General features: G+C 45.7%; 1 protein-coding gene across 5 annotated transcripts in view; it reads right to left on the bottom strand.

The window, feature by feature from the left end:
* The window catches only part of XG (Xg glycoprotein (Xg blood group)), a 65,060-nt gene that overhangs the window by 24,838 nt on the left and 14,602 nt on the right, over positions 1 to 25,620 (bottom strand). For 2 of the 5 annotated variants that reach the window (XM_024241568.3, XM_024241571.3), the window contains exons 2-5: positions 19,858 to 19,899; positions 16,099 to 16,122; positions 8,675 to 8,737; positions 1,095 to 1,157 (exon numbers count right to left, since the gene is read on the bottom strand). In XM_024241568.3, coding sequence (XP_024097336.1) covers positions 1,095 to 1,157; positions 8,675 to 8,737; positions 16,099 to 16,122; positions 19,858 to 19,899 — 192 coding nt within the window. Of the gene's footprint in view, positions 1 to 1,087; positions 1,158 to 8,674; positions 8,738 to 16,098; positions 16,123 to 19,857; positions 19,900 to 25,620 lie in introns of all 5 variants that reach the window. The other 3 variants (XM_024241570.3, XM_024241567.3, XM_063721420.1) reach the window with 2 other exon arrangements.

Here is a 25,620-nt window from a genome sequence, read left to right as displayed (position 1 = left end):
ATCACCTAGGCTGTAGTGCATTGGCACAATCTTGGCTTAAGGCAACCTCCGCCTCCTGGGTTCAAGCGATTCTCCTGCCTCAGCCTCCCCAGTAGCTGGGATTACAGGCACGCGTCACTCTGCCCAGCTAATTTTGTATTTTTAGCAAAAACAGGGGTTCACCATGTTGGCCGCTGGTCTCAAACTCCTGACCTCAGGTGATCTGCCTGAGGAGACCTCGGCCTCCCAAAGTGCTGGGATTACAGGCGTGAAGCACTTCTTTTTTTTTTTCCTTTTGAGACAGGGTCTTGCTCTGTCTCCCAGGCTGGAGTGCTACGACGTGATCTCAGCTCACAGCAGCCTCCGCTTTGCGGGTTCAAGCGATTCTCCTGCTTCATCCTCCTGAGTAGCTGGATTACAGGCATGTGCTACCACGCCCGGCGAATTTTTGTGTTCTTAGTAGAGACAGGGTTTCATCATATTGCTCAGGCTGTTGTCAAACTCCTGACCTCAAGTGATCCACCCACCTCGGCTTCTCAAAGTGCTGGGATTACAGGCATGAGCCACTGTGCCTGGCCCCAAACACTTCTAAAATGGATTTTAATACTGATTACCAGGCTGGGCCACAATAGCTGGTGCCTGTAATCCCAGCATTTTGGGAGGCTGAGGCAGAGGATTATTTGAGGCCAGGAGTTCAAGAATAGCCTGAACAACATAGCAAGATCCTGTCTCTGCAAAAAATTTGAAATATAGCCAATATAGGTGGTGAAATATAGGTGGTGCACATCTGTAGTCCTAACTACTTGAAAGGCTGAGGGAGGAAGATTGCTTGAACCCTGGAGTTCGAGGCTGCAATTACATCACTTCACTCCAGCCAGGGCAACAGAGCGAGACCCTGTCTCCAAAATAAATAATAAAATAAAATAGTAAAATAACATCGAATCAAATAAAATAGTAAAATAAAGTAAAATAACATAGAATCAAATAAAATAGTAAAATAAAGTAAAATAACATAGAATCAAATAAAATGGTAAAATAAAGTAAAATAACAGAATCAAATAAAATAGTAAAATAAAATAAAATAAAATAAAAATAAATAAATAAATACTCATTACCTCCACTGTTGCCGGAATTGCCAGGCTGGGGTTGAGGGCGTGGCTTCGGCCTTGGGTAGATATCTGTTGGGAAACAACAGGATGATTTCAGAAAAATAATGACATCTTTCAGGTAGATACCATCTATAAATAAGAATGCCAAAGTACAGAAAAGATGTAACTGCCCATTGCTTTTACGGAGCTTATTAATCATGTAGACAATATTCATAATACCACCTCAGAGCTTACAATTAAAAAGAAAAACTTTTATTTTTGTACCCTAAACTTACACCACTGGTGCTTTCGCAAGAAGTCCAGGGCTCTCTGAAATTAACAGGGCAGAAAGTGTGTTGTTGACCTTTCCCTGTTTAGGGCTACTACAAATGCCAGCACCATTTACAGAAGTCAGTCACTTCTATAAATGTTAGGATGAAACATCTGACCTTTTGATAGTGTGTTGTATTTCCATCTTGCTTGAGTTACACCCTTTCATTTGAATTTGTGTTGTTGTTGTTTTGAGACAGGGTCTTGCTCTGTTGCCCAGGCTGGGGTGCAGTGGTGCAATCATAGCTCCCTGCAGCCTCGAGTTCCTAGGCTCAAACAATCCTCCTACCTCAGCCACCCATGTAGCTCAGACTACAGGTGCATACCACCATAGTTGGCTAATTTTTAAAATTTGTGTAGAGCCAAGGTCTTGCTGTGTTGCCCAGCCTGGTATCAAATTCCTGTTCTCAAGCAATCGTCCTGTCTTGCCTTCCCAAAGAGCTGGAATCATCATAGGCATGAGCCACACTGAGCCTGGCTTCATTTGAATTTCTTAAAACTTTTTGCAATGAATTTTGCATGTTCCTGAAGTTACTATGAGCTTTCTGCCCTAGGACTTTTTTTTTTTAAGATGGCGTTTCACTCTTGTCACCCAGGCTGGAGTGCAGTGGTGTGATCTCAGCTCACGGCAACCTCTGCCTCCTGGGTTCAAACAATTCTCCTGCCTCAGCCTCCCGAGTAGCTGAGATTACAGGTGTGTGCCACCACGCCTGGCCAATTTTTGTATTTTTAGTAAAAATGGGATTTCACTACGTTGGCCAGGCTGGTCTCGAACTTCTGACCTCAGGTGATCTGCCCACCTCGGCCTCCCAAAGTGTTGGGATTACAGGCATGAACCACGTGCCCAGCCCTGCCCCAGGACTTTTACAGGTGACATTCCTTCTGTCATGACCCCTCCTGTTCCCTGTCCATCACTTTACACACTCCCTAAATATTTGAAGAATCCATTTGTCATCTGGAAAAGCATTAATTAGCTCATCCCTCCTGTCTCAGCTTAAATGTCCTTTGACCCTATTCAAGCAGCTGAAATGAAATAATCAGTGCAAGCTCTGCACAACATGAGTCTGTATCTTCAGCACCTTTTTGTCGCTGGACTAGAAACTTTATTTTCTGTACCCATTTTATATTCCTGGTACCTGGCACTGCCAGTACCTGGCAAGTGCTTATCCACATTGGCTTAAGGGTGAAATTACTTTCATTCACAAAAAAGGCAAGGATGTTGTTCTCAAAGTCCTTCCTCAGGACAGACATCTCAGAACACTGGGCTGAGAATGACTAGTTTTTCACTTCTCAAAATAGTCTCTCTCTCTTTCCCTTTCTGTCTCTCTTGAGACAGGGTGTTGCTCTGTTGCTCAGGCTGGAGTGCAGTGGTGAATCACAGCTCACTGCAGCCTCCACCTCCTGGGCTCAAGTGATCCTCCCGCCTCAGCCTCCTGAGTATAGCTAGGACTACAGGCATGGACCACCATGCCCTGCCTAGACTCTCTTTTTTTTTTTTTTTTTTTTGAGACAGAGTCTTGCTCTGTTGCCCAGGCTGGAGTGCAATGGCGCGATCTCGGCTCCCTGCAACCTCCGCCTCCTGGGTTCAAGCAATTCTCTGGCCTCAGCCTCCCAAGTAGCTGGGATTACAGGTATATACCACCATGCCCAGCTAATTTTTGTATTTTTAGTAGAGACAGGGTTTCACCATGTTGGCCAGGCTGGTCTTGAAATCCTGACTTCAGGTGATCCACCCACGTCGGCCTCTAAAAGGGCTGGGATTACAGGCATGAGCCACCACGCTCGGCCTAGACTCTCTTTTGAGGTCTCTAAAATGACACAACTGTGGGGGATTATGGAAACTTGGGGGCCAAACAGAGGAGTGGGGACTGGACACAAGGGAGCTTTGGTTTCCAGGCCAGAAGGCACTGCCCGGAGCGCAAGCTGCATATTCGTGGCTTGGTTCAGGAAGTCTCTGGGTACCTCACTGTAAGGTCAGTCCTCCCTCAAAACACCTTCATCTGTGAGCTTCCCTCCTCCATTCACACACAGAACCTCCAACTGCATTGATTCCTGGGCTTACTCCTGAGGCCTCTCTCCTTGGCTTGTAGACACCGTCTTTTCCCTGTGTCCTCACAGGGTCGTCCCTCTGTGTGTGTCTGTGTCCTCATCTCCTCTTCTTATGAGGTGTCTTAATCCATTTCAGGCTGCTATCACAGAATACCAAAGACTGGGTGGCTTAGAAACAACAGACATTGATTCTCCCACAGTCCTGGAGGCTGGGAGTCTGAGATCAAGGTGTAGGCTGGGCTGGTTCCTCCTAAGGCCTCTCTCCTGGGCTTGCAGATGCCGTCTTCTCCCTGTGTCCTCACAGGATTGTCCCTCTGTGTATGTCTGCGTCCTCATCTCCCCTTCTTATGAGGTGTCTTAGTCCATTTCAGGTTGCTGTCACGGAACACCGTAGACTGGGTGGCTTAGAAACAACAGACACTGATTCTTCCACAGTCCTGGAGGCTGGGAGTGTGACATCAAGATATGGGCTGGGCTGGTTCCTCCTAAGGCCTTTCCCCTGGGCTTGTAGATGCCGTCTTCTCCCTGTGTCTTCGTATAATCTTTCCTCTGTGTGTGTCTAAGTCGTCATCTCTTCTTACTAGGATACTTTAGTCCTATTGGATCAGGACCCACCCTAGTGACCTCATTTTACCTTAATCTCCTTCTTAAAGGCCCCATCTCCAAAGACAGTCACATTCTGAGGAAACTGGGGGTTAGGACTTCATCCTATGAATTTGCAGGGAGACATAATTCATCCCATAACAGCTTGCATCAAAAAGAATCCGTGCCTGTCTTGTTACTTTCAAGACAACATGGGGACAGGCACAGTGGCTCACGCCTGTAATCCCAGCACTTTGGGAGGCCAAGGCGGGCAGATCACCTGAGGTCAGGAGTTCAAGACCAGCCTGGCCAACATGGTGAAACCCTGTCTCTGCTAAAAGTACAAAAATTAGCCGGGTGTGGTGTTGTACGCCTGTAATCCCAGTTACTCGAGAGGCTAAGGCAGGAGAATCGCTTGAACCCAGGAGGTGGAGGTTGCAGTGAGCCGAGATCATGCCATTGTGCCATTGCACTCCAGCCTGAGCAATAGAGTGAGACTCTGTCTGAAAAAAAAAAAAGACAGCATGGATAGGAGCTGCTGGGGTCAGAGAAAAGAATCGGTGACCCCAGCAACGCTGGCATCTCTCAAAGGGACAAGCACAGACATAGGAAGCAGAGTCAACAGTTGGCCTGAGAAATGCCGCAGGAGCTCATGGAAGCCAAGAAAAATGTGCTGAATTTCAAGGGACACAGAGAGAATCTTGGGTTCCTCCAGATCAAATTCTAAGGGAAAGAGACCACTGGGTTCCAAGCATGCCTGGAGCCATCCTGAGAAAGCTGGCTGGTGTGTGGTAAATACTTATAAATCCTCCAGCCACCTATCAAGTCAATGGAGGGAGAATGAGAAAGAGAACATGGAAAGGCCTAGGACATTCCATCTCTGGGGTCTTCCCAATGTTGCCCATCAACAATTGCCTTTGTTGTCTAAGAAATTGTTCCAGAACACCCCATCTTGGAGGGATGTTACACATTGTTTTCTAGGGCTCTTCCTCGTTCTCAAGATACACACTTGGGAATCTAGGCTAGCCTGGGCTCATTTGGGCTAGCCTGGGCAAGAACACTGGTTAAGGGGAATTTCTGCTCATGTACCACAGTATCCATAATTAACTTCCAACCAGCTTCATTTTTCCTTTTCCTTGGGTGTGTACATTAAATTTGCTCATTTCCTGTGTTAAATACTCCATGTTCTCACGTTCAATTGTGAAAGGAAAATAAATCTTGGGAACCCAAAATCATTAAGCCAAGGGAAAAGTCAAGCTGGAAAAAAAAAAAGTTAGTCAGAACTGCCTCCCATTTTCTTTCTAAATAAGATAGCTACAAAAAAATTTTTTAAGTTTTTTAAAAGCTACACACTGCCCTCACAATCTGAGGAAAGTAAACTGTTTTGTTTACCCTAAAACAGTTCTGTGGAATTTCACCCTGGCAATGTACACTGATAGCTCATCTTCACAGGTGTGGGACAGAAAGTCATCTCCCCTGCTCCCCTGAGACAAATGCATGTCTGATTGCTTCCTCTGCCCTATTGTTGATGTAAAAATGCAGATTCACTGGGCCAGACTGAGGCATAAGTACTATTCCTTTGCCCTGTCTCACATGTAAATTGAGTTTTCAGTGAAAGGCCGATCAAGGACTTAGAAGAATGCAACTAGTTGTCTGGTATCTTCCTATGACCAGGAAGCCCCTGCTTCCAGTTGTCCTGCATTTCCAGATCAAACCAATGTACTTCTTATACATATTGATTGATATCTCATATCTCCCTAAAATGTGTAAAACCAAGCTGTGTCCTGACGACTTTGAGCACTTGTCATCAGGACCTCCTGAGGCTGTGTCATGGGCACGTCCTTAACCTTGGCAAAATAAACTTTGTAAACTAATTGAGACCTGTCTCAGATATTTTGGATTCACATGGTATTAATTAATAATTCAGGACTGCCATGTTAAAGGCATCAACGTGGCTGGATTTAAGCACAACATGAAAAACCAAAGTCGGAAAGGAAGCCTCCTCTTTGTTGGGGCAAGCATCAGGAGATTGAGGCTTGAGTCATGGGGGGGTCACCTCCCCAGCCTGAGCCTCTCTTCCCCTACTCCTCCTCCTATTGGGGTTCATGAGTCACTTTGCTGTGGGAGGGGCTGAGTGTTCACACTCTGAAGATGGCCCGTCTTAAAGGATCTCGCATTTTAAGTTTTTTTTTCTTATTCTCTTTTTTTTTTTTTTTTGAGACAGAGTCTCGCTCTGTTGCCCAGCCTGGAGTGCAGTGGCGCCATCTCAGCTTGCTATAACCTCTGCCTCCCAGGTTCAAGCGATTCTCATGCCTCAGCCTCTCAAGTTGCTGGGACCACAGGCCATGACTAATTTTTGTATTTTTAGTAGAGATGGGGTTTCACCATGTTGGCCAGGCTGGTCTTGAACTCCTGACCTCAGGTGATCCACCAGCCTCGGTCTACCAAAGTACTGGGATTACAGACGTGACCTACCAGGCCCAGCCACACATTTTAAGTCCTGATGAATTCTCTGGGAGGGAAGCCCACGGCAGTCTGTTTAACTGGGCGTTTCCCAAGTATGTTTCAGCAAGAAACACGTTCCCTGTGGAATTCCCATAAGTGCCTTGCAACATAGCCATGATCTACAGGACAATGGTTTTTACAAGACTAGGAGGAAATAGTAGGAGAAAAAGGTGGGTGGTGTTTGGAATTTTCATCATGAAAGGGAGGGAAAAAAAGAAAGACTAGCTGGCTTAACTAATGCAGTTAAGGGTGAGGTGATGTTTTGGGCTTTTGTTTTGTTTTGTTTTGTTTTGTTTCTTGAGACAGAGTCTCATTCTGTTGCCCAGGCTGGAGTGCAGTGGTGCAATCTTGGCTCACTGTAACCTCCCTCTCCTGGGTTCAAGCAATTCTCGTGCCTTAGCCTCCCAAGTAGCTGGGATTATAGGCGCATGCCACCATGCCCAGCTAATTTTTGTATTTTTGGTAGAGACAGGGTTTCGCCATGTTGGCCAGGCTGGTCTCGAGCTTCTGACTTCAGGTGATCTGCCCACCTTGGCCTCCCAAAGTGCTGGGATTCCAGGTGTGAGCTCCCGCGCCCAGCCTGAGGTGTAGTTTTTCAAGTGGGTGTCATCTCCCTTGGGTCTTGGTCTCTATTTTTAATGATTCCTTGTAAGAGGAGATAATTTCTGTCCATCTGGATGTGCGTGTCTGCAATGAATGGACACGCTGTTAAGCTGTGAAAGTTTAAAGCCAGAACAAACTACCAGGAAGCTTCCAGAACCCCTCTTGATTTAGCCAGCTTCACGCTGCTCTGCCTGGCAAACGTTTAAGTTTTTAAGGTTGTTGAACTGCTGATAACTTTAATGGCCAGAATCTATCTTTTCTTTTCTTCTTTCCCCTTTCTTTTATCTTTCTCTTTCTCTCTCCATGCCTCCCCCCCCACTCTTCTCTCTCTCATTCACTCTCTTTCTTTTTTTGAATTGCATATTTTTCAATAATGAGTGTAATAAATCTGTAGAAAAAACTGTCTGCCAAATGCTAGAAAAAATGGAGAAACCAACTCTAAAACACATAAAGTGCACAGCACAAGTGGGGTTTGGGGAATGGTTAAGCCACAGGTATTTGGAGCCCTGAAAACAAGTGAGAAAAAGGACTTGTCTCTCAGCCTGATTAGCTTTCTGTGATGATAATGCAAAGTGTCCTTTGAGTATAAAACCGCCTTTGCAAAAATTATGACTGAGGAAATGATGACAGTGAAAGAGGTCAGACCTAACCAACTCCATCTTGCGTCTAACCTTTAAGCTGTCCTTGTTCTTTCCTGGGTGTGGGCCAAACTAGCCTTGGGAAGGAATTTAGTTCATGGTTTAACTCTGAAACAAAATTAATAATGCCCCTTTCCCAAAAAGACGCCCTTCTTGCCTGGGAACCAGTCTGCCTTTGCAGGACCAAAAAATTAGCTACAAGTTTAGAAATTACACTTTAGGGCTCATGCAGCCTCTGGCTGCAAGAGTCTGAACCTCCCCAAGTTTCTCCTGGGGGTAACATCACTATTGTAAAACCTAAGATCAGTGCTTGAGATATTTTGCAGCCCCTGCACTGGATGGATTAGCTGGCACCACCCAGCCGGGTAATCTGGCTCAACCAGGTCTGCCATCCACCCAGGAACAGAAAACAGCAAGAAAACCTCACTTCAACCCCCTATAGTTCCCTCTCCAACCTGACCAATCAGCACTCCCCACTTCTCAAGCTCCTACCTGCCAACTTATCCTTAACAACTCTGATCTCCAGATGTTCCAGAGACTGAACGAGTAATAATAAAACTCTAGTCTCCCTTAGAGCCAGCTCTGCGTGAATTACTCTTTTTCCATTGCAATTCCCCTATCTTGATAAATCAGCTCTGTCTAGGCAGCCAACAAAGTGAACCAGTTGGGTGGTTACAAGTACACCTTAGTGGTTTCTAGATGTCAAAGCAAAGGGAAAATAAGATTGTTTCTGTCCATTGGACTTTCTTGCTCCCCCCAGTGAGGAAGGAAACTACATTCCCAGTAAGGGAGCTATTATACACATATTTCAAATGCAATCAGGCTAAACCTGCTAGTAAATAAAAAGGCAAACATCATCAAACCAGATTGAGAAAGAGTTTCAGGCCTGCGGATTCTTACTTCCACCGCTGTTGGGATTCTCGGGCTGTGGGTAGTAAGGTGGTTTTGGCTTTGGGTAGATATCTGTGGAGAAAATGACATTGCACTGTTAGAAAAGAAAATTGTCCTTCCCTTAGGAGCAGCCTGCAGAAACAAGTACATCAGCGTGACTATCGACCTTGCAGTTTGTTCTCATTTGCTGCCCACGGTGTGTTTATAGATTGCCATTGTCTGGTTAAAAATCACTTTGCAGATAGAAGTAAAACCTTGAAACCTAAAACTTAAAAAAAAAAAAAGAGTTCCGTTTTGTTACTAGAAGTTCGTTTTCATGGCAAGAAGCCAGTATAGCTGTCTGCCACGACAGAAGCAAGTAATATAAAAAAGAAATCTAAGAAGAATTGTCATGGAATAAATTTACCGACAGTCCAGTGCCTGTGATGAAGATAACACCAAACCTTCTGTTCCCGGACCCAACTGGGCTGCTACTTCTCACAGCCCAATAATGAAACACCGATGAACTGGGGAGGAAGAGAGTTTTTATTTCTGCAACCTGTTACAGGGAGAAGGCCTGGAAATTATCACCAGACTAACTCAAAATTATATTTTTCCAGAGCTTATATACCTTCCAAGCTATGTGGATATATGTGTGTGCATTTATCTAAAGACATAAGTGATTAACTTCTTTTAATCTATAACTAAGGTCTGAGTCCCGAGGATCTTCCTCAGGAGCCTCAGTAAATTGGCTTAATCTAATGGGTCCAGGTGCTGGGGTGATTACCCTTATCTTGTCTCCTGCTAAATCACGGAGGTTTGCAGAGTTCCTTCAAAGCCCCAATAAACTTGTTTATGGAGGCCTGGGGAGTTTCTGCAGACCCCCAGTAAAGCTTGTTTAATCCTAAATGGGTCCTGTTAAGAATTCCTTCATTATTTTGTCATGCTTTAAGGCCCAGGAAAGTCCTGGGAAAAACTCTCGGTGGGCTTTTGTTACATTCCAGCCTTTGTATAAGGGCACTGGCTTTTAATATTTAACCACTCAGTCAATACTGAAACAGGTGTTGTGGGGGCCTGTGTTAGTGAGACCTGGCCTGCGTTAGTGAGACCTGGCCTGCCACACTTCCAATCTCAGTTTCCAAGTGCTCTCACTCATACACTGTGAAAGGAATATAAATCTTGGGGCCCCCAAGTCACTAAGCTAAAGGGAAAAGTCCAGCTGGGAACTGCTTAGGGCCAACCTGCCTCCCATTCTATTCAAAGTCCCCGCTCTGCTCACTGAGGCAGATGCGCATCTGATCGCCTCCTTTGGAAAGGCTAATCAGAAACTCGAAAGAAGGCAACTGTTTTGTCTCTCACCTGTTTGTGACCTGGAAACCCTCTCCCTGCTTCCAGTCTTCCTGCCTTTGCTTCAAGTGGTCCACCTTTCCAGACCGAACCAATATACTTCTTTTTTTTTTTTTTTTTTGAGATGGAGTCCTGCTCTGTCGCCCAAGCTGGAGTGCAGTGGCATGATCTCCGCTCCCTGCAACCTCCGCCTCCTGGGTTCAAGCGATTCTCCTGCCTCAGCCTCCCAAGCAGCTGGGACTACAGGCACACACCACCATGCCCAGCTAACTTTTGTATTTTTAGTAGAAACAGGGTTTCACCATATTGGCCAGGCTGGTCTCAAATTCCTGACCTTGTGATCCACCCACCTCGGCCTCCCAAAGTGCCGGGATTACAGGCGTGAGCCACCTCGCCCGCCTTAATTGACTTTTTTTTTTTTTTTTTTTAGAAAAAAAAAGCCCAATTGTTTAAATTGGTTTAAATTTAAATAGTGGCTTAAATTGGCTTTCAATGAATATGTGTGACCCTGAGCATTTCTAACACACATCAGCTGGTCAATTGCATAATTCCCTCTTCTTTGAATTTTTCTTTTCAGCGAATGGAATGATCATATCCCTCTTCTTTTAGTCGCCTCATAGTCTCTCTCCTCCATTTTCTTTTTCTTTTCTTTTTTTTTTTTTCGCCATCCATCTGTTTTGGTAGGAGCTATCTATACACAGTTTGTGCTCTATAACCAGAATTTCTGCATCTATAGATCCAACCAGTCTTGTATTGAAAATATTTCAAAAAATAAAATATAGCAATCCAATAAAAAGTAATACAAATAAAAAATAATATAGTATAACAACTATTTGCATAGCATTTACACTGTATCAGGAGTTATGAGTAACCTAGAGATAATTTAAAGTATACCAGAGGCTGGATATGGTGGCTCATCCCTGTAATCCCAGCACTTTGGGAGGCCAAGGTGGGCAGATTACGTGAGGTCAGGAGTTCGAAACCAGCCTGGACAACATGGTTAAAACCCGTCTCTACTAAAAATACAAAAATTAGCTGGGAGTGGTGGCACATACCTGTAATCCCAGCTACTTGGGAGGCTGAGTCAGGAGAATCTCTTGAACCCGGGAGGTGGAGGTTACAGTGAGCCAAGATCACGCCACTGCACTCCAGCCTGGGCAACAGAGTGAGATTCTGTCTCCAAATAAATAAATAAAAATATACAGGAACATATACTTGCATTATATGCAAGTACTGCACCATTTTATACCAGAGACTTCAGCAGCTGTGGATTTTGGTGTCTGCGGGGAAGAAGGCATCTTAAAACTAATCCCCCATGAATTCTGAAGGATGACTGCATTTTGCATATTAAACTTTCCCTAGTGATATGAGCAGTAAGGAGCCTCTTCTAGTTGACAGCTCATCTTTTGACTTTTTTCAGAGCCTGAAGTTGGAACATTATTATTATTATTATTTTAAAAATGTAGACATAGTCTAACCCATTTTTAAAGGTTATGCTTTTTTTTTTTTTTAGACTCTCACTCTGTAGCCTCAGCTGGAGTGCAATGGCAGGATCTCGGCTCACCGCAACCTCCACCTCTCGAGCTCAAGTGATTCTTATGCCTCAGCCTCCTGAGTAGCTGGGACTATAGGCGTGGTTATGCTTTTTGTATTGTATCTAAGAAAAACCTCCTAACCCTGAGGTTATAAGACATTTCCCTCTATTTTTCCAAAAAAAAAAGTTTTCTTTTATATTCAGGTTTGTAATCCACCTATAGTTCATTTTTAAGTATTACATGAGGCCAGGTGTGGTGGTTCACACCTGTAATCCTAGCACTTTGGGACACCGAGGTGGGCAGATCACCTGAGGTCAGGAGTTCGAGACCAGCCTGGCCAACTTGGTGAAACCCAGTCTCTACTAAAAAGATGCAAAAATTAACCAGGCATGGTGGCACATGCCTGTAGTCCCAGCTGAGGCATCAGAATTACTTGAACCCAGGAGGAGAAGTTTGCAGGGAGGTGAGATCACACCACTGCACTGCAGCCTGGGTGACAGATCGAGACTCCATCTCAAAAAAAAAAAAAGTATTGCATGAGGTTGAGATTTGATCACATATCATCCACAAGAACAGCCAATTGTCTCAGTCCTGCCTAGGTGGAATTTGGTTTCTTCTCTCATTGTTTTATAGCTATGACCTCTCTCATATGCCAAGACACAATTCAGTCTGTTTCAAACCCTTCTGAACCTATACATTGCTCAGTTTCTCTATCTCTGAGCTAGGTTTTCATTTCTTTTTTTTTTTTTTCTTTTCTTTTGAGACAGGGTCTTGCTTTGTCACGCAGGCTGGAGTGCAGTGGCGTGATCATGGCTCACTGCAGCCTCAACCTCCAGGGCACAGGTGATCCTCCCACCTCAGCCTCCTGAGTAACTGGGACCAGAGGTGCATGCCACCATGTCCAGCTAATTTTTTTTAATTTTTTGTAAAGATGGGGTCTCACTATGTTGCCCAGGTTAGTCTCAAAATCCTGGGCTCAAGAAATCAGCCAGTCTCGGCCTCCCAAAGTGCTGGGATTACAGGCGTGAGCCACCACGCCCAGCTCCACATCTTTATTCTTAATAACATTTCCATCTACAGATCCTGGTATTTTGGGGAAATGCTTTTTAAAATCTCACATTTAGATCTTTAAATTTCCACTTTTAACTTAACCTGAGGTGCAGGCTGGGTCAAGATTCCATTATCATTCAGGGAATCATTCTTTTAGTGTGAAGAACCTCTATTTGGGCCTCAAAGTTGTTTGCACCTTGAAGGTTATTTTGTCTGACTTTGCTAGCCCCACTTGGCTTTCTTTCTATTGGTTATTTGCTTTGCGCATTTTTTTCCAGCTATTCTTACCTTCTCTTTGGCATTTTGTTGCAAACGCTTCTCTTGTAAATAGCATGAAACATTTTATTTGTATTTTTAGTAGAGATGGGGTTTCACCGTGTTAGCCAGGATGGCCTCGATCTCCTGACCTTGTGATCTGCCCGCCTCGGCCTCCCACAGTGCTGGGATTACAGGCGTGAGCCACCGCGCCCAACCAAAACATTTTAAATTGCATCATCTAATCTCCGTCTTTCTACAGATTTATTAAATCATTGAACATCTAACAGAACTAAGGATACACTATTCCTACTATTTTTTATTTTACTTCTTTTTTAATTCCTTCCTTCCTAACTTCCATTTAGTATTCAGGTTTTTAATTTATTATTATTATTTTTATTTTTGAGACAAAGCCTGGCTCTGCCACCCAGGCTGAAGTGCAGTGGCACAATCTCAGCTCACTGCAACCTCCACCTCTGGGGCTCAAGTGATCCTCCCACCTCAGCCTCCTGAGTAGCTGGGACTACGGGCATTCACCACAACACTTGGCTAATTTTGGTATTTAATTTTACTCTTCATTTTATTGTATTTAATTTTATTCTTCATTCTTCATTTTCCTCCACTAGTTCAGGAGTTAGATGTTCAATTTCTATTTTTAACAGGAACACTTAACCTTAAAATGTCAAAATCCAGCAATATCTAACTACTTTTACTCAGTTCTTCCTTTCTTATCCTCTCTGTGAAGGTAGCCTAATCTTCAGAAGTTAAGTTTCACTTTGTTGCTAACACCAGTTATTATTATTTTTTTAAACAGCTAACAATCACTTAGTTTTACCGGCTTGTTTTCAATGTCTTTGGCTGGCATTGCTATTCGCATCCTGCTGTGCTATTCAGGGTGTGAATTTCTTCTCATGGCAGAGCATCATTTGGAAGATTTTTCAGCAAAAATTGCAGAGCTCCTTGTTGGAAATCTTTATGCTATCATCACTCTCCAACAGCAATTTAGCTGCATTTTCAATTCTTGCTTGATAGTGAACATTTCCTGAACAACCTATAAACACCCGTCCATTGACTTCCTGACATCTCTCATGGCAGTCAAGGAGTCTGCTGGAAGTCTAGGAGTTATTTCTTTTTGTTGTTGTTGTTGTTGTTGTTGTTGTTGAGATGGAGTCTCGCTCTGTCGCCCAGGCTGGAGTGCAGTGGCAAGATCTCGGCTCACTGCAAGCTCTGCCTCCCGGGTTCACGCCATTCTCCTGCCTCAGCCTCCCAGGTAGCTGAGACTACAGGCGCCCACCACCACACCTGGCTTTTTTTTTTGTATTTTTTAGTAGAGACGGGGTTTCACCTGTAATGCCCAACCTCGTTTTTACTAACCCTGTTTTTAGACTCTCCCTTTTCCTTTAATCACCTAGCCTTGTTTCCACCTGAATGGACTCTCCCTTAGCTAAGAGAGCCAGACAGACTCCATCTTGGCTCTTTCACTGGCAGCCCCTTCCTCAAGGACTTAACTCGTGCAAGCTGACTCCCAGCACATCCAAGAATGCAATTAACCGATAAGATACTGTGGCAAGCTGTATCTGCAGTTCCCAGGAATTCGTCTGATTGATAACGCCCAAAGCCCCGCGTCTATCACCTTGTTATAGTCTTAAAGCCCTTGCACCTGGAACTATTTACTTTCCTGTAACCATTTATCCTTTTAACTTTTTGCCTACTTTACTTTTGTAAAGTTGTTTTAACTAGACCCCCCGCCCTCCCTTTCCTAAACCAAGATATAAAAGTTAATCAAGCCCCTTCCTCGGGGCAGAGAGAATTTTGAGCGTTAGCCGTCTCTCGGTCGCTGGCTAATAAAGGACTCTTAATTCGTCTCAAAGTGTGGCGTTTTTCTAACTCGCTCAGGTACAACACACCGTGTTAGCCAGGATGGTCTCGATCTCCTGACCTTGTGATCCACCCGCCTCGGCCTCCCAAAGTGCTGGGATTACAGGCGTGAGCCACCGCGCCTGGCCCCGGGAATTATTTCTTTTTCTTTTTCTTTTTCTTTTTTTTTTATTTGAGACGGAATCTCGCTCTGTCACCCAGGTTGGAGTGCAGTGGCATGATCTCGGCTCACTGCAACCTCCACCTCCCGGGTTCAAGTGATTCTCCTGCCTCAGCCTCCCGAGTAGCTGGGGTTACAGACATGTGCCATCATGCCCAGCTAATTTTTTTATATTTAGTAGAGACCAGGTTTCACCATGTTGGCCAGGTTGGTCTCGAACCCCTGACCTCAGATGATCTGCCCACCTCGGCCTTTCAAAGCGCTGGGATTACAGGTGTGAGCCACCGCCCCCGGCCAAAGGTTACCTTTTTAATTGAAAATAAATAAATAAATTGAAGTGAAATTTACATATAATTAACCATTTAAAAGTGAATAATTCAGGGGCATTTAGAACATTCACAGTGTTGTGCAGCCATCACCTCTGTGTACTTCCAGAACACTTTCGTTCCCCTAAAAAGAAACCTGGAATTTATCAAGCAGTCACTCTCCCTTTCCCCTCCAGCCCCTGGCAGTCACGACATTGCTTCCGGTTCTAGGGATTCATCTATTCTTGAAATTTCATCTTCGTAAAAATATACACTATGTGATCATTTGTGTCTGGCTTCTTTCTCTTTGCAAAATGTTTTTGAGGCTCAGCCACTTTGTAGCAATTTTCAGTGCTTCATTCCTCTTCAAGGCTAAATAATATTCCATTGTGTGAATGGACCACATTTTGTTGATCCATTCCTTCCACTGATTAACATGTGAGTTATTTCTACCTTTTAGCTATAATGAATAGTGCTGCTCTGAACATTTGTGTACACATTTTTCTTGGAACCCTTGTTTTCAATTATTTTGAGTACATACCTAGGAGTGGAATTGCTGGTTCATAGAGTAATCCTGTATTTAACTTTTTGAGGATCCACGAAAGCATTTGTTCACAGTGGCTGTACCATTTTAGACTCCCACCAGGAATGTACAAACATTCCAGTTTCATCACATCCTTGTCAACACTTGTTACTTTCCATTTTAGATTTTAGCCATCTCAGTGGGTACGAAGTGGTGCTTCACTGTGGTTGTGATTTGCATTTCCTTAATCAACACATTTTGCTTTCAATATCTGCTATCTGGTACAGTTGTTGCATCTCCTTCATACACCCCACAGTTCTGTAAAACATCCTCAACCATCCCTCCATAAGCAACAGTTCAAGGACGTTGCCTCAGTTTTTCACAGCCAAAGAGACACTCACCTGAGTTTGGCTTCTTGGTGGGTTCTGTGAACAAAGAGAGAAAATAAATGCAATATGCATTGAAGATCCATCAGAAGCATGAAGAAAGGCCATGAACGCCCTGATGAAAGATGAAAAGGGAGTGACAAAGCCATACAAAGTAAATGATATGGACACAAATTCCATGTTGAATTCAGAAAAAAGGCAAGAAAACACCCTTAAAATCCATTCAAAAACAATCCACCCTTGAGGCTGTGAGGATGCCCACAGGATGGCCAAAGTAGCTGAGAACATCCAAGACAAGTGAGCCACCTGCCCGTAGAGCCACCACAGGGCTGGACGGTGGAGGGTGAGGCAGGGGGAGGCAAAAGAAAAGAAGGAGAAGGACTTGCAGCTTCCAGAATGATGGCTTATCTCACTTTCTTTCATTCACTCATTTCTTCATTCAGCAAATATGTATTGCATGGATGTGGATATCAGGTCAGGAGTGCTCAGGGTACAGCCTGTGACTGCCCTGCTCAGTGAACCTGGGTGTGCAGTGTGGATGGACAGATGAGGGCAAGAGGAGGTTTGAGGAAGATGGCTCAAAGGAGGTGGAGTCGGCCATGGCTGGGAAAATTGGAGCTTCAGGGCTGTGCAATGGCCAGACTTCTTCCAAACAGAGGAAACACCGTATTTGAAAGCATGGTTTACATAACAGCCTAGCATTGCCTTGGTAGGAGGCAGCTGGAACACAGGGGTCTGTGTGTGGTGGGGGCATTCACTGGGGATGCAGAGACTGCAAAAAGGAGAGCTTGAAGCTCCAAACGGGGCATATGGTTTCGCATGTCCTGCATTTTAATTGAAGGTTTCCCATCACCTTTTCACCTTCCTGCCACCTCCCTCTCCCTTCCTGCCTTCCCTTCTTCCTTCCTCCTCTCCTTCCTTCCTTCTCTCCTTTCTTCGTTCCTTCCCTCTCTCCTTTTCCCCCTTCTTCTTTCCTTCTTCCCCACCCTCCTTTCTTCCTTCCTCCCCTCCATCCTTTCTTCTCTCCCTCTCTCCTTCCTTCCCTCCCTCCTTCCCTTATTCTTTCTTTCTTTTCTTTCTTCCTCCTTTCTTCTCCCATTTTTCTTTCTTGCCTTCCCCCCTCCTTTCTTCCCTTCCTCCTTCATTCCTCCTCTTGTTCCTTCCTTCCCTGTCTTTTCTTATCTCCTCTCCTTTCTTTTTCCTTCCTTCCCCATATCATTCCCTCTCTTCTTCCTTTTCTTCCCTCCTTGTTTCCATCCTTTTTTCCTCCCTCCCTCCCTCTTTTCCTCCGTCCTTTCATTGTTTCCTTCTCTTTTCTTTCTGCTCTTCCTTTTCCCTTCCTTCGTCCTCCCACCCGCCCTCCCTCTCTCCCATCCTTCCTTTCTCTGTCTTCTTTTTAAAATGTAAAATTAGGAAGGTTTTTTTAAAATAGTGATACACTCACAGAGTTTCTTAAAGCCCAAGCAGTATAGACAGTGAAAAGAGAGTTCCCCACCGTCACCATACAGGTGACTGTGGCTCCTGTGCACTGGGGCTTCCTTCCCATAAGGCAGGGCTGTGTATGAACAGGCACATGCCTGCCCATTCACTGGGGGCTCTTGGTAGCAAAATGATGCATTCAAAGATGTGTTTGCAGGCACTGGCAGTCCTCTAGGTGAGCAATGAAAAGGTAGCAGCAGGTGAGTGGAAAGGAAGTTTATTTCTGTGATTTTTTAAAAAATCAATGTGAAACTCACATATCATAAAATTTGACATTTTAAGGAGTACAAGTCAATGGTGTTTCATATATTCACAATATTGTACAATCACCACCTGTATCTAGTTCCAGAACAGTTTCATCCCCCGAAAAGGAGACCCCACAACCATGAGCTGTCCCTCCCTTTTCTCCCCTCTTCCAGCCCAACAATCGCTAATCCACTTTCTGTCTCTCTGAATTTGCCTATTCTGGACATTTCATATTAATGGGATCCTACACCCTGTGGCCTTTTGTGCCTGGCTTCTTTCACTGAGCACATTTTCAAGGCTAATGTAGCATGCATCAGAACCCCCTTCCTTTTTACAGCCAAATAATATTCTGTTGCCTGGAGGGACCACATTCTGTTCATTCATTCATCCCCTGATGGACAGTTGGGTTGTTTCCACCTTTGGCTTATTGTAAATATTGCTGCTGCAAACATGGGTACACAAATAACTGTTTGAGTCCCGGCTCCCAATTCTCTTGGGTATCTGTCTAGAAGTGGAACTCCTGGGTCACATGTCAGTGATCTTTCAAATCAATAACATGTCTTGTTCTGTATCTGAGCCTACCAGCCAGCCCCTCATTCACTATTGCACAGGGTTCTCTTGCAGATATGCCTCATTCTTTATCCAAACCAAACGCTGGTGCTACACACTCAGTCTGAATTTTGGAGAGAATCCCCCAATGCTTCCAAAGTGGTTGCAACCACACACCTGCCTCCAACCACCACCCCTCAATCTGCCTTGACAGGGCAGGATTCAACCTTCACCTTTTTTAACTTCATGGGAGAAATGGCACCTCCATGTTGGGGTGAGTCATTACATTTTCCTGTTGCACTGACAACAATTTTGTATCTGCTTTGTAGGATAATTATTAGCAAAAACATCACTGTGTGCAGAAAACTGAGAGACAGATGAGTTCCTACTATCTTGTTGTTGGCTTTTTAGGATCAGATCTGGTTATCATTCTCTCTTCCTCCAACAAACACCATTATGTAACTGCACTGGTCAACCAGTTGTTCCCAATGCTAAAGCCCAATGGATTATTCCTCTGTGTACACAAAAGTTTATTTTTGTTTCAAAATAAATGTTTGGTTCTATTGTGCCTGCATTAGAAACCAAATCTTTCCCTTTCTCCCACCCACCATGGTCTGAATACATCTGAATCTCAATTAGACCATCTGCCTCAAGCAGGACTTTCTGCAGGGCCCAGGACGCATATTTTCAGCATTCTGGTCAGCCAGAAAGGTTCCAGCTGAACTTGGACTGACGAAAACACAGAATGGGAAGATTCCAGGTCCTCAGTGCCCTGGAGAAGAAAAACTCACAGCCCCGCGAGTGAAGGTAACCAGAGAAGTTGAGGGGAGAACGGAATGAAGTGTGTTCTGGGAGGGGAGATTGGAAGCCATGGATTGGGATCGGGGTGTGGGACAATGAAGGATATGAACTGAAGTGTAAGAAAAGCAGAAACTGGGCCAGGCATGTTAAGGCACGTCTGTAATCCCAGTGTTTTGAGAGACCAAGGTAGAAGGATTGCTTGAGCCCGGGGGTTCAAGACCAGCCTGGGCAACATAGTGAGAATCCGTTTCTAAAAAAAAAAAAAAAGAAAAGAAAAAAATTAGCTTGGCATGGGGGCACACACCTGTTGTTCCAGCTACTTGGGAGTCTGAGGTGGGAGGATCACTTGAGCCAGGAAGTCGAGGCTATGTGGTAAGCTATGATTGCACCACTGCACTCCAGTCTGGGCATCAGAATGAGACTCCCATCTCAATAAAATAAAGTAAGATAAAATAATAAAATACTAGCATATTCCTAAACCACAGGTTTAGAAGCACAGACCTACCAAGAAATGAGTCTAAGACTTTTAGAGAGTGTGTAAAAGTTTGTCTCAAGGTGTCTGCAATCTCTTGCAAACAGAGATCTCAACACCAAGAAATTCCCAACACTGGCCCAATCCAACCCCAAAGTAACTACACAGCTGATGCTGTTAGATCCAAGCTGAAAAGAGAAGCCTCCCCTTGTAATATCGGCACTTACCAGGGTCATCAAGGGCGTCTGCCAAATCAAAGTCTCTTTGACCTATTGGGAGCAAACAGGACATAAGTCACCCCATGATGGAAAGGCCAGAATCCCCCTTGTTCCTCACCTCATGCTGCTCCCCTCCTCCTGCAAGCCTAGGGTTACCCAGAGCACTAAAACTAACCTGACCATGAGCTACATGGGAGATGCAACCACCACCTCCACCTAGTCCCAGAACATACTCATCACCCAAAAGAAGACCCCTGTTCCCATTCAGCAGTTACTTCCCCTCCCACCTCCCCAGCCCCTGACAACCACTAATCCACTTTCTGTCTCCATGAATTGTCTGTTCTGCAAATTTTATATAAATAGAATTCTACAATATGTGGTATTTTGTGCCTGGCTTCTTTCATTGAGCATGATGCTCTTGATTTGCGTTCACGTTGCAACCTGTGTCAGAACTTCATTCTGCTCATGGCCAGGAAACTTTGAAGGAAGCCTCTCTCCAAGCACATTGACTTCTCTCCTGGACTGTCCCACTCACAGCTTAGGACTGGCATTTCCCCCATACACACACACACACACACACACACACACACACACACACACACACACACAGAGTCTAGGTTGAGAGGGGCTGCCCTAGAAGAAGGTGAAGCATAACAATATGAGGATCCTGGATTCCTGAGAGACTATATGGAGTATAGGACACCTTTGCCACCTCACCTGGCTGCAACACAAACAAGAGATAAACTTTTAATTCTTTGGGGGCTGTTTGTTACAGCAGCTAGCCTACACTGACAAATACAGGGTCAGGAAGCAATCTGTGTGGACAAGCTGAGGTTCCTACCTGATCCAAAAGCAGTTAATCTAATGAATGTGTCTGCAGCAGAGAGAAGAGAACATTCACATCTTCGTGACTCATCATTAAAAACACACTGCAGAATTTGTGAGGGTGAAGGGTCCCTCTTGCTGACATACATGCACACCTTGCTCCTGTTCCTCACTTGCCCCTGCCAGTACTAGCCTTGTAGAGAAAACACCACCAGAGAATTTATCAGGAAGTAGAGGATGCAGCCAGGAGCACATTGAATCAGCACTTACTATGCATTGAGTTCTGTTGCAGTAATGCCAGGCACCCAAGTATCTCATCTGCCCACCCAAGGATGTTGGTATGACCAGCATGCATATTTCCCAAAAGAAGAAGCTGAGGTTCTGGGAAGTTCAGGGCAAGGCAGGAGCAGAGTCAGAATCTACAGAATTGTCCAGGGGGGACAACCTCTCACTCAAACACTAAGCCCTGGAGGAGGCTAAGCCTGGGGGAACCAGGTGAGCCCTCGGTGCTGGGTCTCCCCTGCTCTGATGTCTGTCTCCCTCCCCAAAATCGGTCTGCCTTGGTGATGCTTGCTCTGGGGGAAGGTTCAAGGGCTCCAACATAGATTCGTACAGGCTGTGGCATGGCTCCAGTCAGATGCCACCCGGACAGGCTTTGCGGCTCCTTGTGGAGGCAATTAGGGCCTCTCCAGAGCAGAAGACGCATCCCCAGACAGGAATCCCTAAGTCAAGACAAAGTCACAAACCTTGGAGGGAAGGGGAACTCTGAGCCCAGGGTGCACACAGCAGCTGCCCCTGGGCCCAGACTGGAGGCTGGGAGCTGGTGGTGCCATCACAGGTCAAATCCCACACAGCCGTTTCTCTCAAACTCTGGGAGCCCCCACGTCCCTCTCAGATGACGTTCTCTGTTGCCAGTGATCACTACAGGCTCACCTTTAAGAACAACCCAGCCAATCTTTGCTCCCTCCAGCTCTCTTCCTATTTTTTTTTTTTTGTTGTTGTTGTTGTTTTCTTTTTGTTTGTTTTGTTTTTAGATGGAGTCTCTCTCTGTCGCCTAGGCTGGAGTGCAGTGGCACAATCTCAGCCCACTGCAACCCCCACCTCCTGGGTTCAAACGATTCTTGTGCCTCAGCCGCCTGAGTAACTGGGATTACAGGTGCATGCCATCACGCCCAGCTAACTTTTGTATTTTCAATAGAGACAAGGTTTCACCATGTTGGCCAGGCTGGTCTCGAACTCCTGACCTCAAGTGATCCGCCTGCCTTGGCCTCACAAAGTGCTGGGATTACAGGCATGAGCCACCGCACCTGGCCTCCTCCAGCTCTCTTGGTCATCATGGTCCAAGCTGCTCAGACTGGGCTGGGGGACAGGAACCGTGTCAGCCTCTTGGATCTGTGCAACATCTCCCCTCCAAGGCTGCCAGCAGTTCCAGTCGAGACACCTGTCCAGGACCCCAAGGTTAAGCGTCTCGGCTATGCGCACACCCTGAGAATTTACATTCCAATCTGTGTTCACCGTTGACCAATATCTTTCACTGTGTTATATCTCCGCCCATCCCAGCAATCCCAGGCATCCCCTCAGCAACCACTTAATCTCCTGCAATCTGTTCACCCGGCCACTCCCTGCTGTTGCCCTAAATAACCAAAGTCCTCGGTGTTATCTCTCCCCTCCCAGCCCCTCCTCTCTGAAATGCTGTTGCATAAAACAGGCAGGTGGCACGGGAGGGCTGCAGACAGCTCGTCTCATCCTGCAGCAGGAGGGCAGGTTGCAGCGTAGGCTCCTTTAGCTTTGAGATGCTCCGGATGACCCTGAGGGATGACAGGACTTGGGGGTGGGGAGTGTCACAGAGGAAGTGGAGCCTGGGGGTTTTAGGCTTTGCTTGGTTTCAGGGGTTGCACTGCAGCCAGAAGTTGCTGCATGCGTGACTCACACACACGAGGCCATTGTCGGTCACACCCAGACCTCGTTACATAAACCAGGCGGACTCCGGCCAGCATCAGACAGCCTGGGCACTGAGACAGTCTCCAGTACTGCATGCCAGGCAGGAAATCTATCTCCCAGGCAGGGCCCCCGTCCTCTCTCCTCTCCAGGGAAGTTGCAGCAAAGCCAAGGCTGGGGTTTTCATGGATCTGGAGTAAGACCCCTGGGCTGGGAGATGTCCCAGGTAGACAACGCTAACTCTGGGGTCTCTGTCTCCAAGATCAGGGTTGCACATGACGCTATTGCTTTCACGAGGGTTATTTTCCACTGAGAACATAAGACGGGGCAGCAACAGGAGATCTGTTTCCGATTTGCTTTGCTTATAGTTAGTGAACTGAGCGGCTTTTAATCAAATCCTTGTGGTCTGGGATCCCTAAACCCCCAAGAAGAAAGCAGCCTCATTTTGTGCTGGGACTATGACAATGGTCCTCGTTTGCTGGCATCCTGGAGACGTCGATTAAGTGGCTCCTGTTGGTGGATGGGTGGGCCGAGCATTACACATGAGCCCCCGGTGAAGCTGTGCTCGGGACTCTTCCGAGCAAAGTCATGTGATACAGCACTTTGAAGCATTCTTCTCTAGCCTGCAGTCACCAAACCCCTCTGGGGCCCAAATTCCACCCCTGCTGGATTCAAAGATGCTTCTTATTGGAGTTCCCCTGCCTCCCACCCAAATTCTTTATGTTGATTCAGACCCACACGTGGTTCAGGCTTACGAAACAATATCGCCAAGTGCAGGCCTCAGCAGCAGCCTCAGAAGCAGAAGTTTCTCTTGGAACTTCTCCAGCCCCCCGTCTCTGAGTCCCATTCTCCCCTAAGGCACCGAAGGAACTAGAATCCCTCTTCCCCAAGGCGGGTCCCAGAAACAAGAACGACTTTCCCCCGAAGCCAGCCATAAAACCTAAAAACAGGACTCTAACTTTCCCTCTATCCTATCTGTATAAAGAGTGGCACAGGCCAGGCGCAGTGGCTCACGCCTGTAATCCCAGCACTTTGGGAGGCCGAGGAGGGCAGATCACAAGGTCAAGAGATCGAGACCATCCTGGCCAACATGGGGAAACCCAGTCTCTACTGAAAATACAAAAATTAGCTGAGCACGGTGGTGCGTTCCTGTAATCCCAGCTCCTCAGGAGGCTGAGGCAAGAGAATTGCTTGAACCTGGGAGGCGGAGAGTGCAGTGAGCCAAGACTGTGCCACTGCACTCCAGCCTGGCAACAGAGTGAGACTCCATCTCAAAAAAAAAAAAAAGAGAGAGAGAGGCCAAGAAGAATCTAGACACACAGGCCTGGCTGGGTTTCCCTACTCAGACCATTAGCATTGGATCAGGCCCTTTTTGTCCAACCCTATTTCTACACAGCTGTCCAGACTTGGTTGAACCAAAGCATAAATATAGACAATCTCCCCTTGTAACTTGGGGTCTTCATTCTGAATGCTCCTGTGTATACACATTAAATACATTTGTATGTCTTTTTGCCAATTAATAAATCTGCTTCATGTCCATGATTTTCAGTAACGCTTCAGGAGCCACGACCCCAGAAAGTCAATATAACAAACAGCAATTTTGCAAAGCAAAGAACATTACCATTGCTCGAATAATAATAATGCAATGTCAAGGCCACTGCCCACTGAACATTAGCTGCCACCAGCACAGCTGCCACACAGCACAGGAGAGCAATCGACCCACAGCAAAACCTCCGCTTCCCACTGAATTATTTACCTCGCTCTAAAGAAGAAAATCAGCTCCCAGCAAGCTCTGAGCAGAAAATAAAAACGAACACACAGAGACTATCTAAATCCCTGACCCCAATTACAGCTATTGCCAGCAGAATTTATACACCACGGAATTGAATTAGCGCCAACTGCAATCATTAGGGGACATGCAACCACATTAGTACATTCAGACAGCCTCTTCTATTTCATTATTCAATCCAATGTCCTTTGATCTGCATGCCCTGGAGAAACAAAGCCCTTTCAAGAAATTATTTTCTTTCTTCCTTCCTTCCCTCCCTCCCTCCCTCTTTCTCTCTTTCTCTCTTTCTTTCTTTCTTTCATGCAGAACCTCACTATGTTGCCCAGGCTGCAGTGCAATGGCGCAATCTCGGTTCACTGCAACCTCCACCTCCCAGGTTCAAGTGATTCTCCTGCCTGCCTCAGCCTCCTGAGTAGCTGGGATTACAGGCACCCCCCACTATGCCCAACTAATTTTTTTTATTTTTAGTAGAGATGGGGTTTCACCATGTTGGCCAGGCTGGTCTCAAACTCCTGACCTCGTGATTCACCCACCTTGGCCTCCCAAAGTTCGGAGATTACAGGCATGAGCCGCCGTGCCTAGCCTTTTTTTTTTTTTTTTTTTTTTTTTTTGGATACAGAATCTCACTATGTTGCCCAGGCTGCAGTGCAATGGCGCAATCTCGGCTCACTACAACCCCTGCCTCCCTGGTTCAAGCGATTCTAGTGCCTCAGTCTCCCGAGTAGCTGGGACTACAGGTGCATGCCACTACGCCCAGGTAATTTTTGTATTTTTAGTAGAGACGGGGTTTCACCATGTTGACCAGGATGGTCTTGAACTCCTGGCATCTAGTGATTCACCCGCCTCAGCCTCCCGAAGTGCTGTAATTACAGGCATGAGCCACCACCCCCGGCCTGTTTTTTATTTCTTTACATCGGATTGTACTGATTTCCTCTGAAGTGTGGGTTCATTTAAATCAACTTTCTGGGGTCAGCTGCTGCAGATGAAGCCACTTAGTGGGTCCTAAACCCATAGAGCCCTTCTCAGCTTGAGGAAGCCCACAGAGGGGAAAGTTCCGAGGTTTTACAAAGCTGGCACAGGGACCCCAAGAAGGACAAATCTTGACTTCCTTCAGTCAAATCCTAAGGTTTCTCTTTGACTCCTGTTCAGCAATTAAAAAATACATGTGTATATATAGAAAGCATATGATAATGGTTGTTGTGACTGAACTTGTTACCGGA

This window comes from Pongo abelii, chromosome X, assembly GCF_028885655.2.
Source record: "Pongo abelii isolate AG06213 chromosome X, NHGRI_mPonAbe1-v2.0_pri, whole genome shotgun sequence".
NCBI lineage: Eukaryota > Metazoa > Chordata > Mammalia > Primates > Hominidae > Pongo > Pongo abelii.
This window is presented reverse-complemented; position numbering and strand designations above follow the sequence as displayed.